At 39.7% G+C, this 14701-nt stretch overlaps 1 protein-coding gene across 1 annotated transcript; it reads right to left on the reverse strand.

The window, feature by feature from the left end:
* Positions 1-7556: 7556 nt before the first annotated feature.
* Positions 7557-8291, reverse strand: LOC141397006 (uncharacterized). The gene has a single exon (XM_073972775.1). It carries the CDS (start codon positions 8289-8291, stop codon positions 7557-7559), a length of 735 nt encoding a protein of 244 aa, XP_073828876.1.
* Between the last annotated feature and the right edge of the window lie 6410 nt (positions 8292-14701).

The raw sequence follows: 14701 nt of genomic DNA on the forward strand, positions 1-14701 counted from the left end.
CAAAAGCTCCATAGAATGTCCCCCCATGTTTGTTAAATTTACAAGAACTCCTCTTCTAAGTTCTAATTGTAATGTATTATGTAGGGTATAAGATATTCGTATCTTTATTCCCTGTTTTTAAACAAACAAAATTTGTTAAGGCCTAGAACTTGTAGAGGAGAGACCATAATTTGCATTTCGATTCGATTGTGTTTTGTCCAAGTCTTTACGTGGTAAATGATGACTATGACACCGACATCATACTGTTACAACTTGACGCGTGTCCACCGACACTTGGCGCATCTAAGGCCGTTTAAATATGTTTTCCTAGGAAAAGCCATTAAATCGCCTTAGAGCCAAATCGACATCATTGCCATTGAAAACTTCACCTAAATCACGTTCAATGTCTATAAAAAAATACATTTCCAAATCTTCATGGAACCAAATCATAAAAGCGATCACAACAACACCTTTCAATTCAATGTTTGTTTGTTTCGTTGCTTGGGCTTTGCTTTGCGACGACGATAAGCGAACGAACGACAATTTTATGGGGTAATGGTTATTGATTTGGTTTTGCTTTTCGAGAGCGGAAAATCTTTAAATGTTAGCTGATCGTGATTTGGAAGACAAGACAAACGTGTGTCAGATACAAAGATGATGATGATGGGTTGTTCATTTTCGCTGAAAACATAAAATTGTTACTATTTTTGTGACAAATCAATCTTTGATGGTCCAAATGGTCTGCGAACCTGCAACGAATCTTATTGTTTTTTCGACAAGACAAAGTGTGTCCCTTTGTATTAGAATTTGCTGGGAAAATATTTGAAATTTTATAAGATATTTGTTTTCCTCCCCCAACCCCAAACATGATTCTTGCCTACAAATTAATCATTTCCTGGTCGAAGTAAAAAATAATAATTTTCCATTATTTCCCACTTCTTAAACTCCATAACAGAATTCCTTCATCTTCTTCTTCCAATTCATTAAGATCAATGACAAAACACTGATCATTAGTCATAAATTTTAATGCAGTTTTGTTTCAGTTTTGTCATTTCATTCCATTGATGCTACTCGAAGCGACAGCCGCAGCACCAGCTTTATTCCCAATCCATGGCTATTTTTAATTGAATGTTTGTCTATCCCGTCGTCCATAGTCGGTCTCGGTCGTCTGCTGCATTCAAAAACACCACTTCATTCCAGCATTACCACGACCTCTTAACATTTGATTAATTTAAATATTGTATATCACATAACATGCAGAAGACCAATAGGCTGAACACAGATAGACCGACGGACAGACAGTAACACACACATATAGACAGAGCAACCGACAAACGATCAACGTTTAATTAAATCGATGAGTATTACAAACACTTTTGGAATGACCAGGGACATTCGGGTGGTTATGCAAAAAAAACTCTAAAATAAAACATATTCCTAAATTGGTAAAATAACTTTTTAGTTAGAAAAGGCTTTGCAGACAATTTAAATCGCCATGATTTTTATCAACGAAAATAAATAATGAAAAATAGAAGACGTTTTTTCATAAAAAATAAACAATTCTCCAGAATAAGAATTTAAAAAAAAAACTCAGCAAAAACTTGAACGAACTATGGTGTTATGGATCTGCTCACAGAGAAGAAAAAATATGGTCCTTGGAATCATATTTGGAGAACATAATAGGTATTTGAATATTTATTTTTGCTGCGATTACACTGACCCCATTCTCTCCTAGTGTGTGAGGACTGACGCCTTACACTGAAACCGAGGCGATTTCTACTACTGCAACTCTAGCTACATCCCTTATGGCCACCACGATCACGCTTATAAGGCCATATCCTTTGGATGACATCGAAATCGAAAAGTGACTGCTCTATGTCCTCTATAGCCTCACGTGTTCCATCTTGGAGGTCTTGAATCGACGCTGGGTTGTTGGCGTAGACCATATCTTTCACGTGGCCCCAGAAAAAGAAATCGCAAGTCCCTTCGATAGACAACACAGTTCGAAAACTATTCCCGCAAAATAAAGTCAAGTTGCCCAGATCAATGCCATCCAACCCCGACCATAAAAATCACTAAGCAGCTCTCGATTGCTTAATTTATTCGCCGTAACTGTTGATCCACTGGAGAGCTTCCTCATGAATAACCGCTGAAATTTGTCCACCCATTTCTGTATTGCCGCCCAACTACGTGCTTACCAATGACGTAAAAATTGCTTAATTTTGCGAACTGTGACTGTAATAATTTCAATGAGTTGTTGAAGAGTGTATCGTTCCATTTTTACTTGTCAAATGTCAAAAACTAAAATCATCAAAAGTGACAGCTACCAAATGTACCGGGTAATTAGAACTAATGCTCTTGTTCGAAACCCCTTTATATTTTATACTAGAACTTGGTTCAATTTATAGGGAAGCCATGAGTGAACCATCCTGTACTAAAGCATCATGAAATCTATTGGAATATGATGTGACGCTGGCATTTAAATGACATCTAGAGTTCCGAGTAGAACTTTTAAAATATCTTATCACATCATATGATCCCACAAACATCCCGAAGGGACACGGGAGACTTCTCTGATATATAAAAGTGACCCCAATGATATGGGACCTACTATTTATAGCCAAATCCGAAAGGCTTGACTTTGGACACCATTTATAGAGAATTTTTTCTTGGCTAAATGACGCTGAAGTATACATTTGCCTCCGGTGAAAGACCGACGTTGTCAGGTCCGGGAAATGTGCAAGGTGAAGTGTCTTTTTAATCTGTTTCAGAGGACATACCTGAAGAAATGGTCCGACATACTCCATTTTGGAACTTGATCTAAATTGGGTGTGTCGCCTTTCGATAGTTATCTTGGTTCGGAGCGGGCATCTAACGAATTAAAGACTTTCACGACGTTTTGTATAGAATATAATGCCTTCGAAGTTGACTTCTATAGAATAAAAGGCCTTCAATAAGATCCTGGGGCTGGATTCTTGTTCTATGAAAATTTGTAATGAAAAATATTTCCTTTATAATTTTTTTCATTTGACAGCTTTCTCCTTTATAAAAGTTTTCATTTCACATTTTCATAGAACGAGAATCCAGTCCCTGTATAGAATATAAGAACTAATATTCTTGTTCGAAACCCCTTTATATTTTATACTAGACCCTAGTTAAATATATAGGGAAGCCATGAGTACACCATCCTGTATCAAAACATCAAGAAATCATATTCCACCAAGAAATGACAAAGGGACATATTAAGGCGATCGACTATGCTTTGGTGATTAGCATAGCCGATTGCCTTTATTGGCCCCTTTGTCATTTCTTGGTGGAATATGATGTGACGCTGGCATTTAAATGACATCTGGAGTTCCGAGTGGAGCTTGTAAAATATCTTATCATATCATATGATCCCACAGGAACACGAGATACTTCTCTGATATCTAAGAGTGACCCCGATTCATATTAGCCAATGATATGGGACCTACTTTTTATAGCCAAATCCGAAAGGCTTGACTTAGGACACCATTTATAGAGAAGTTTTTCTTGGCTGAAATATTTCGGAAATGACACTGAGGGGTACATTTGGCTCCGGTGAAAACACGACGTTGTCAGGCCTATAAAATTTGCAAGGCGTGTGTGCTTACCGTTGCACCACTGTGGAACGATGGACCATTAGCCACTAAGTGTCTTTGAATTGGATTTAAACGCAAAATTGTTTATCTGTTTTAGATGACATACCTGAAGAAATGGGCCGATATTTTCCATCTTGGAACTTGATATAAATTGGGAGTATCTCCTTTCAATCGTTATCTTGCTTCGGAGAGACCTTCGCGAGGTTTTGTATAGAATATAATGCCTTCGAAGTTGACTTCTATAGAATAAAAGGCCTTCAATAAGATCCTGTATAGAATATAAGTCCTTCGGAGAGGTGTTTTATTGAATAGAAGATCCTTGGAGTGGAATTTCATGGAATAAAGGCCTTCACTGTGGTCTTCTACAGAATGAATGCCTTCCTGATTGCTCTCTTGTGGAATATGGAGGCTTCTAAGATGGTTTCTACAGAAAAGAAAGCCTTCAGAGAGGTTTTCTGTCGGATCTAAGACCTTTGAATGGTATTTTTTCTACAGAATAGAAAGCCTTCGAAGAACTCTTCAATAAAATAGAAGGCTTTCCGAAAGATCTTCCTTAGAATAGAGAACCTTCGGAGTGGTATTCTAAACAATAGAAGGAATTCGGAGTGGTCTTCTGTCGAAAAGGCCTTCAAAGTCATTATCTATAGAATCAAAGGCCTTTGAAATGCTCTTCTATAGAAAAAAGCGCTTCGAAGTGGTCTTCTATGGAAGATAAGGCTCTGTTGTTTTATGGAATAAAAGGCATTCGGAGTGATCTTCTATTGAATAGACGACTTTCAGAGTAGTCTTCTATGGATTAAAAGACCACACCGAAGGTCTACGGAGAGGTTCTCCATATTCACAGAATATAAGGCTCTCGGTGTGATCTTCTGTCGACTATTAGGCTTTCAGTGTTGCATTTTATGGAATGAAATGGCCATCAGAGACCTTTGGAGAGTTTTTTTATAGCATAGAGGCCCTTTGGATTGGTCTTCTTTGGAAAAAAAGGCTTTCGTAGTGGCCTTCTATGGGATAAAAGGCTTTCGAAGTTGTCTTCTATAGAGTAGAAGGCTTTCAGGGTGGTCTTCTATGGAGTAGAAGTTCTACGAAGTGATTCTCTATAGAAAAGAATACTTTCGGAGTGGTATTCACAGAAAATAAGGCTCTCGGTGTTGTCTTCTGTCGAATATAATGCCTCGGTGTGGCATTTTATAGAATAAAAGTCTACAGAGGCCTTAGGAGGGGTCTTTTATAAACTAGAACGCCCTTTGATTGGCCTTGTATGTTATAGAAGGCTTTCAGTGTGGTATCCTATAGAATAGAAGGTCTTCGGAGTGGTATTCTACAGAATAGAAGGCCTTCGGAGAGGTCTTCTATAGAATATAAGGCCTTCGGAGAGGTCTCCTAGATCTTCTATTGAAAAGAAGGAATTCGGAGAGGTCTTCTATAGAATAGAAGGCCTTCGGAGAGATCTCTGTGGAATAAAAGTCCTTCTTAGAGGTCTTCTGTAGAATAGAAGGCCATCGGAGAGGTCTTCTGTAGCATAGAAGGCCTTCGGAGAGGTCTTCTATAGAATAGAAGGCCTTCGGAGAGATCTTTTTTCTTTTTTTTTTTGGACGGGGAAAAGATCATCGAAAGACTCTGGCTACCTGACTTCGCCAAGTGTGCGAGACTTTAACACGCTAAAATAACCCCTTTACTCTGATCCACTATCCCTGCGGTACCGCCGTACAAGCATTTCGTCGCAGGGGGGAATGTTCTAAAGAACACTGCTATTTATTATTCGCCTTCGAATCTCATCTTGTCTACGAAGTTCCAATATGATTGTCCTTACGTACTCGCATACATATTCCCAATTTTCGGGAGACATCAACATTATTTCTATCACGTTTTCTACACGCAGTTCGCTATTAACTTTCTGCTCTAAGTTTGCCCTCTCTACACTGAATCGAGGACACAAAAAGAATACATGGTATGGGTCTTCTACATGTTCTATACAGCAAGGAGCAGTCAAGGCCAAAACGATGTAAGTAGGACCTGAAGCAACCATGTCCGGAGAGGAATTGGGTAAGATAAAAATTTAAATATCCATGTCGTCTATTTGACCAAGTGTCCACATTTCGTATCAGCGAATAAGTCCATCTACCTTTTGTAGCTGCTGACCATCTATTTTGCCATTCAACAATGCTTTGTCTTCTTGCTTCCTCGGGCTCATTTCCGGGTTCCTGTGAGTTCCTTGAATTGAATATGGATTCAGATTCTCTGGCTAGGATATCGATGGGTATCATGGCAGCGATAACACAGGCTGCATCGTCGGACACTGTCCTATATGCACAGCATACACGAAGCGCTGCAAGTCTATATACTGACCCAATCTTTGCATAGTAAGTAGCGTACTTCAAGGATGCGTAGAGAATAATATTTTTGATAACTCCTGCTAGAATTTTTCTCTTTAAGTATCTTGGCCCCCTTGTGTTTGGCATAATACGGCACAACGCTTTACAGGTGTTTCCGGCTTTTGCCTTTATGTAGTCTAAATGGTCTTTAAAAGACAGGCGATTGTCTATGATAACACCGAGATATTTCAGGCTTTCCGCTGTTGTTATTGTGCAATCTCCAATTTGAATATTTATTCTTTCCACCACTCTACGACTTGTAATTAAGACTGCTTCCGTTTTTTGGTCGGCTAATGCCAGGCCTTGTGAGAACAGCCATGATCTAACCAACTGTATGCTGGCCTCTGTAACTGTTCGTGCTTCTTCGGTTGTTTTTGCAACAATGACTAGCGCGATGTCATCCGCAAACCCAATAATATTAGCTTTCTCTGGAAGTTTTAACCGTAAAACACCATCATACATCACGTTCCATAGAAGCTGTCCAAGAACGGATCTTTGTGGTACTCCTCCTGTTATTTGGTATTCCTTTGTACCTTCTTCAGTCTCATATATCAGGATTCGGTTGCGGAAGTAGTCCTCGATTATAGCAACAAGATATGCCGGGACATTTAACCGTCGCAGAGCCTTTAAAATGTTCTCCCAATTAGCTGTGTTGAAGGCATTTTTAACATCTAGTGTTACGACCATACAATATTCTTTCGTCCCTTTTTTCCAGCTTTGACCATGTATTGCTGCCTTTGCAATGTCGATTACCGTTTTTGCTGCATCAATGGTAGATCTCTTCTTTCTGAAGCCAAATTGGCATTTGGATAAGCCTTCTGCACTTTCGATGCACTCTTCCAATCTATCGCGGATAATGCTCTCAAGGAGCTTTCCGCATGTGTCTATCATGCACAGTGGGCGATATGAGGAGGGGTTTCCCAGAGGCTTGCCATTTTTAGGCAGTAGCACTAACCTTTGCCTTTTCCATATTGATGGAAAAGATCCAAATTCCAAGCATTTGTTGAATAATTTAAGTAAATGTCCACCACAGCACTTCACAGTCTCTTTTAGGACATAATTTGGAATTCCATCTAGGCCTGGCGCTTTGGAATCATCGAATTTCGAGACGGCAAGATTTATCTCCGCTGTTGTAACATGGGGGTAAACAAATTGTCCACCGGGATCGTATGTTGCCCATGTTGCTACCTTTTGATTAGGAAAGAGGTGATTCACAATATTACTTAGCGTTTTAGCGTCTGTTGGTGTACCTGAGCTAAAGCACTTCAGTTTTTTAGTCACAATCTTGTAGGCTAATCCAAACGGCTGGTTTTCTATATCATCACAAATTTTTAAGAAACATGCTCTTTTGCTTCTTTGTATGGCTTTTTTTAAGAGCTTTCTTCTTCATCTTGAGAATCTGTCTATAAGCTTCATTATCGTCTCTATCTCGTGTTCTTACAAAGCGTCTTCTAGCACGAAGACACTCCTTGCGTAATTCAGCGATTTCAGCGTTCCACCAATATACTGGGGCCTTGCCTACTCCTCGTTTTCTCTTTTTCATGGATGCGTTGCATGCCTGTGTTGTCTGTAGTATTAGCTTTTAAGCCATGTTTTCCGGAGTTCCCTGCAGTTCTGTGCTTTCCATACATAGGGCGAATATTTCTTTATCTAGTGAGTCTCTCTTCCAGCCAGTTACATCTGGTGTTTGAACCGTTGATGTTACTGTTGCAACCTCGTTATACTTAATGATTATGGCGCTATGATCACTATAAGTGAACATGTCACTGATTTGCCAGTTAAACCGATCATAGATGTTTGTACTGGCAAAGGCGATATCGATTATAGAGCTTCCACCATTTCGATTGAATGTTGGATTGCTGCCCGTGTTTAAAAGTTCCACGTCTAGTTGTGCCAATGATTCTAATAATATTCGACCCCTTTCGTTTGTTCTTGGGCAGCCCCATTCTGTCGCCCAAGCATTGAAGTCGCCCGCTATCAAAATTGGACTTCTGGATGAAGCATCATTTACCAGATTGGTAATAATGTGTTTGTACTCCTCAATATCATATCTTGGCGGTAGGTAACAGCTGTATACTGTTAAACCAGCGACAGTACCTCGAACAAACCCGAGTTCAGAATTCAAGACATTCTGCATTGGTTTGTTTATGGACCACACCGTGGATGTGCCAGATGTATCACAATACCAGTTTGATGGACTAATGTTCTGGTAGGGCTCGCTGATAATTGCTAGATCCACCTCTAGTTCTCGAACTGTCTGTTTTAACAGATCTTGAGCAGCCTCGCAATGATTTAGATTTAATTGTATCAGTTTCATATTGATCCTCTAAGTTGGCGTAGAGCTTCCTTATATCTCAGACACACAGTCGACCCAGTGACGTGGCTACGATTTACCAATGGATCCTTGCATGTGTATGCTACATGGGAGGATTTTTACAAGCAGCAACCCTGTGACCCGCTTCTCCACAACAAATGCAGCGACCTGAATTGTCATTCGGGTTTTTACATCTACATAGCTGCCGTATGTCCAAAGTCTAGACATTTATAGCACCTTGTTGGTATTAACTTTTCACGAACTCGACAGTCCGCCCATCCAATCCGTACTATTCTTTTCTGCAAAAGAATATTAGCAAACGGCGAACTTAGCCGTTTGCGTACCTCTGTAGGCTTTTCTTAAAGATTTTATTGCACTTGGTTGCAATTCTTTAAACTCGTCCGAAATGTCGATTATAGCTTGGATTATATCCTCTTTAGTAGACACGCCATCTATATCTTTAATTTCCAGTTGTACTTCCTGGGTTAGAGCACGTACTTCGGCGGCTGGCCCTAGCACGTTTTCAATTTCCTTCCTAAATTCACTTGTGTTCTCGTGTGCCGGTTTATTTAGCTCCAACAATAATTCACCCTTTTCTGTCTTCCTAATTGTTTTTACATTTTTACCTAGGACAGCCAGCTTTGCTTCACCTTTCACTTTTCTCAGAATATCTGTATATGAGGAGTCACCACATGTTTTGATTATTAAAGCATCTGGTTTACTGGGTTTCGTTCTCCTTTTAGACCTTGGTGGAACCTTCGTCCAAACCTTCGTCTTGTGTTCGTTATCGGATCTCCCCGCAGATTCATTGGCCACCTCTTCCGCCGTTTTTACAATTTGTTGCTGTGTAGTATTGGACACGGTTTCTTTCTTCTTCTTTGTCCTATTTTCTTTAGGGCTTTGAGTTTTGGGACCTCTTTTCAACGCAGGCGTTTTTGGGGTTCCTTGGGGTTCCTCATCATTGATTGTATATCTTTGTGGATATTGTTTTTAGACTTAACAAATTCATCCAACTGTGATATCTTTTTTCCCAGCCTCCTTAGATTTTCACTTCCGGGATTTTTATTTTTGGGTTCTTCCTCACCTAGATTGTTACCAGATATCGCCTTTACAATCACCGAACTTCTTCCATGTGGCGAATCTGCACTTCCCATATTTTCTACTCGTAGGCCCGAGCATCTTCCCAGTGGGGTTTCTTCAACTCCTATATTTGTTCTCTTGTTTTCTGTGTTTTCTTCATTAATTTTTAGGTTTCGTGGTCCCAACTCAAAGCCGCTATCTCCGCTCGCAAAATGTGTAGTCACGTTAATATCCCATGGGTCCCTATTTCTAGGTCCATGCGAGGGTTGACGAGAGATCCTTATGAGATCTCCCGTTCAGAGCCAGATCCGTGCTAATCGGGAATGTGCATCCGAACCTACACTGCCAACTTAATGGGACGAGCATTGAACGTACTTTGAGATTTGCCAAGTTTTAACGGGACGGAGGCAGCTGTGGCATTAGCCTGAAAGCCATTTCTGTAAGGTTCCACCCCGACATACTCAGGTTCCAGAATACCACAGCCGTCAGCCCAGGGTTCATCAATTCCAAATCGTAGTCCAGTAATGCCATAATCAAGATCGTGCTGGCTTGATCTTGATGCCTTTCGGCAGGATTTCACTTTCTTCCATGTATAGGGTTTGACTGGGGATAACCACGGAGTCGTCACCTCCTTTCCTAACCTCTCTTGAGGCGTTCCCTTATGGCGGAATACATAATTGTGGGCGGCATTCACTTGCCCCGACACAGGGTTTCTCAGAGCACTTGCACCATTTTAGTACGCTCTCCACACCTGCCAGAACTAGGGTCCGCGGGGAAGAAAAGTCTACGGAGAGGTCCTCTTTGAAGTGAATGTCTTCCGAAAGGTCTTCTATAGCACATAAGGCATTCGGAGTGACATTTTGTAGTAAAAAAGATCTTCGGAATGGCCCCTATGGAATAGAAGACCTATTGAATGGTCCCCTATAGCGCTGGAATGCATTCGAAGCTACACCATCATACTAAGGACGACGACATTGAGAACAAGACTTCCTATGTTGTAATAGGCATGAGCTATTAACGAATTAACTGGGAAACTTTTGCGTGAGATTTCTCTTTACGTACTAAGATTTTTAGAAGGTCCTTCAGCCATAAACGACCCATTTCTTTTTCCCATGAAAAGTCTGTAAAAAGTCCTTGGGGTGGTTCATAGCACACGTTTTGGAGGCTGTCGTTCCACAAACGACCTTAAGAACGTCCTCTTCTCACAGAGGACTAATATTACCTTTTATAGAAGACCCATAAAACGTATTCTTCCCACAGAAGAACTTTCGAATTTTTTCTTTCTAAAGAATTCCTTTGGAAGGTCTTCTTGCCGTAGATGACCTTTTGAAGTTCTTCTTGCCGTAGAAGGACCTTAAAAGGCCTTCTTATCATATAAGACCTCTAGAAGGTTTTCTTGCCGTTCCATAGAAGATCTTACAAGGTCCATTTTCCATAGAAGTCCTTTAGAGGATCTGTTTGCCATAAAAGACTTTTAGAGGGCTGGAAGACCTTTAATTCGTCTTCTTGCCATATATGACCATTTGAAGGCCTTTTTGCCATAGAAAACTTTTATAGAAGATCTCCTTTTCATAATAGACCTTTGGAAGGCCTTCTTGCCGTAGAGGACCTTTAAAAGGTCCTCTTGCCATAGAAAACCTTTAGAAGGTCTGCGTGTCATAGAAGACCATGAGATGGTCTTTTTGCCACAGAAGAAGGTCTTCTTTTTGCCACAGAAGAAGGTCTTCTTGCAAATAACTTCTTGCAATAGAAGATCTGCTTGCAGTTAAAGACCATTAGAAGGCTTTTTTTGTCACAGAACATCATTAGAAGGCCTCCCTGCATAGAAGATCTTTAGAAGATCTTCTTACCGTAGAAGACATTTAGAAGGTCTTCTTGTCATAGAAGACCATGAGGTGGCCAAAGAAGACCTTCTTGTCTTAGAAAGCCTTTAGAATATCTTCTTACCATAGAAGACCTGTAAAAGATCTTCTTTCCACAGAAGGCCATTCTTGCCGTAGAAGACCTCTAGAAGGTATTCTTCCATGCCATTAGAAGACCTCTAGATGGTTCATTTGCCATAAGACACCTTTTTAAAATCTCCTTGGCATAAAAGACCATTAGAAGGTCTTCTTTCCCTAGAAGAACTTTTCTCATCGAAGACCATTGGAACTGTGAAATTCTACTGAATTCATTCAGCAGTTGCCTATCCTAACAATAGTTCTATTCCAATGAGGGCGATTTTACGGTCAACGAAAACCCCTGAACGGATCATATTTTCTTCAAAAGACCCCTCCAAGGGTTTTTTTATAAGAGACCCGTTATTGCGCCTTCTATTCTATAAAAACAAGTAAAAAAGTATCAGTCGGTCTTGACCACAGAGATGTACCCTCAGCCTACTTGAATTGAAACACTTTTTCCCAAAAAAACTTGTGTATTTAAGGGAACATGGACTTGCCCTGGAAAAACATAATATCGCTGTAAACAGGGCCACTAGGAGTACCTTCGGTGAAAATTTCCAAAGGATCCTCGAACAGAACTTTAAATGCACTTAAACAAAAATTTTGAATATTTGTGAGGGTGGTAACCCATTGAGTGGACCGATAGGGCTCACTTTTGAACATTGGACAAAATATTTCGAAATCCAAAATTTGGACCAAACCGTGCGTACCATTTTAGCGAATATTTTCGAACTTTTGTGCGGGAGGTATCGGAAGGAGGTGACCTATAAGCACCACCTTCGAATTTCATCTAATATTTGAAGAAATATTACAATATGCTAACTGTGGACCAATTCAATAATCGGTACGAGAGTTGTCGTGCGCACCACCCACTACATATGCTGGCCGCATGGGTTTTTTACAGCTTTCGGGTCATTTCCTCAAGAAGTATTTACTTGTCACTCCAAAAACTTGTACTATCGTATTAGGGGCCTTGAGCGCAACCAAGAAAATCAAACCTATTCGAGAGGAGGTATTATAATGCACTTTTCCGGAATTTTTTGTGGGAGTAAACGGGCCATTCCTTCAGGTACCTCCCCCACAAAATTTAAAAAAAAATGTTCGGAAAAATTGTTCGTACTGTAACTTTTGAAGGGAGTGGCCGAATTGGTCCATACTTTACATATCCTAATATATTTACCAGATATATATCAGGTTCAAATATGGACTATATTTGTCCACTTCATCCAGTACCTCCCAAACAACATTTCGGATAAGTTCACTTTAAGACCTGCTATCGAATCACTTTGATTTTTGTTGAAGCAACTTGCATTCGCTGCCTCAATTACGATGGTAAAAGTTTTTTCAGGGGCAAATCCACACTTCCTGAGCAAACACCCCGAAGGGTGTAAAAACCCCCTATGGCACCATATGTAGTGGCTGGAGATCCACTTCCATAATGGTCAATCGATCCATTCCTTTAAGTATTTCCTCCGCAAAACTTTTGCTCTTTAATCCTAATCAACATTTTTGTCGGTTCATACGCCCAAAATTCTTAAAACTCACTAAATACATACGTTTTTTGGGAAAAAATTGTTTCAATATACACAAACTGAGGGTATGTCTCTGTCGGCCAAGCCGACTGATACTTTTTTACTTGTTTATAAAACGAACTCGAATGAATTGCATATCATTATAACCACCCTAATATTCATTTCGTGTTTTACCATTAAAACCATAAACCATCTGATCCGATGTGTTATTAATAACATCATAACACTCACACAGGGCGACATACATACATTCACACAAATAATCATACTTAAATAATATTTTATACTTATTAATAATGTTATTAAATGAAAAACACTTCGACGAATTTGCCAGCCAAGCAGACAGACATAGAGACTAATAATACCGAGAGAGGAGGGGATCAAAATATTAACATGAATTACTGGCCATACATGCAGAACAACAACAACAACAGCAGCAAAAAATTTCAGTGCATTGAAAGAACTGACAAAGATCACCATCATATTTTCATTTAGTACGGATCATTGACAATCAGACTCATCAATTATAGACAGCAAAAAGATGAGGAAGAAGAAACGGTCGGAAGAATATGCGTGTCCATGATGCGTGAGGCCTGATGACTGCACAAATGTTTACACGATGTCATCCCTTGTTGTTTTTTTCATCATCAACATCATCATGGTCAGCCGCTTTATCATCAATGGATGGATGGATAGATGGACGTTTGGGATGGGACATAACATATCGGCACTGTCGATGAACGAGGAGATGAGCCGCCAATAAAAATATTGCCCTCTTTGCATTGCAATTTCAATTTGGTTTTTATTTCGTTTCGAAAACTCATTCAATATTTTATTTTTGTAGTTGTTGTTCTTGTTCTTGGTATTCAATTAGCATTTCACGAAGAAGAAGAAACGATTGATGTGTTTTCATTGAAGTGTTGGAGGACAACACAAAGTGTGGCCAAACTGTATGTGAGGATAAGAGCAGCGATGATGCGAGGAACACATCATCTCTTCAGTCTTTCATTCACAACCAAACAACAATTTTAATTAAAACTGACATTTTTCAATAAGCAATGAAGAAACGAAGTGTTAATCATATCTGTAAATGATCGCGAGCCGAATGAAATAAATGAAAATTTATAACGACATTTTTATGCACACAAAAATCCAGAGATCTTTAGACTTACTCAGAAAGGAGTAAAAACGAGGGCGTGAGAATATTATAAAGATTTTTATTTCAAATATTGAAAAGAGTCATGAGAGGTTGAGAACAATTTTTATATGGAAAACACCTCAATGACAGATAAAATTTTTCCTAGGAAAGACGTCCTCAGAACCTGAGGACAATTTTATTGCTACCAAAACAGTTTTCAGGGACTACATGGTTCTCAAGGGGCGTTGAAGAAAATTATTATCCTAGGGAAAACTTCTTCAAACATTGCAGACAATTATTTTATTAGGGTCCACCAAATGCCTATCCCTCCGTCAACCTTGAAATGAAGAAAACCCTTCCTATTAACAATTCTATTGAACTCCAATTTGGGCTTCGAAAGAACCCCAACAAAAGGACATATTGGTGACCAACACACAATAATCAAATTTACAAATAAACAAACCCAAATGACGTCGTTGGAGCACATTGTATAACCGACCGTCTGTCCGTCCACTGCCTTGTAATGGCTCGTGTTACAAAAACCATTGTAAACATCACCTCATAAACATTCAAAAAAAGGTAACTAGGCATGGATGTTTGAATGACTGGTGGACTAGCTGAGCAGCTTATTCTTGTTGTTGTCTGGGCAGGCGGTTGGCTGCCTACCATCGCCACACAATGGGGGGGTCAACACAATACCCGGCAATTTTTCCAAACTGTCAA

Source organism: Musca autumnalis, unplaced genomic scaffold (genome assembly GCF_047663935.1).
Source record: "Musca autumnalis isolate F117 unplaced genomic scaffold, ASM4766393v1 scaffold_3, whole genome shotgun sequence".
NCBI classification, from domain to species: Eukaryota; Metazoa; Arthropoda; class Insecta; order Diptera; family Muscidae; genus Musca; species Musca autumnalis.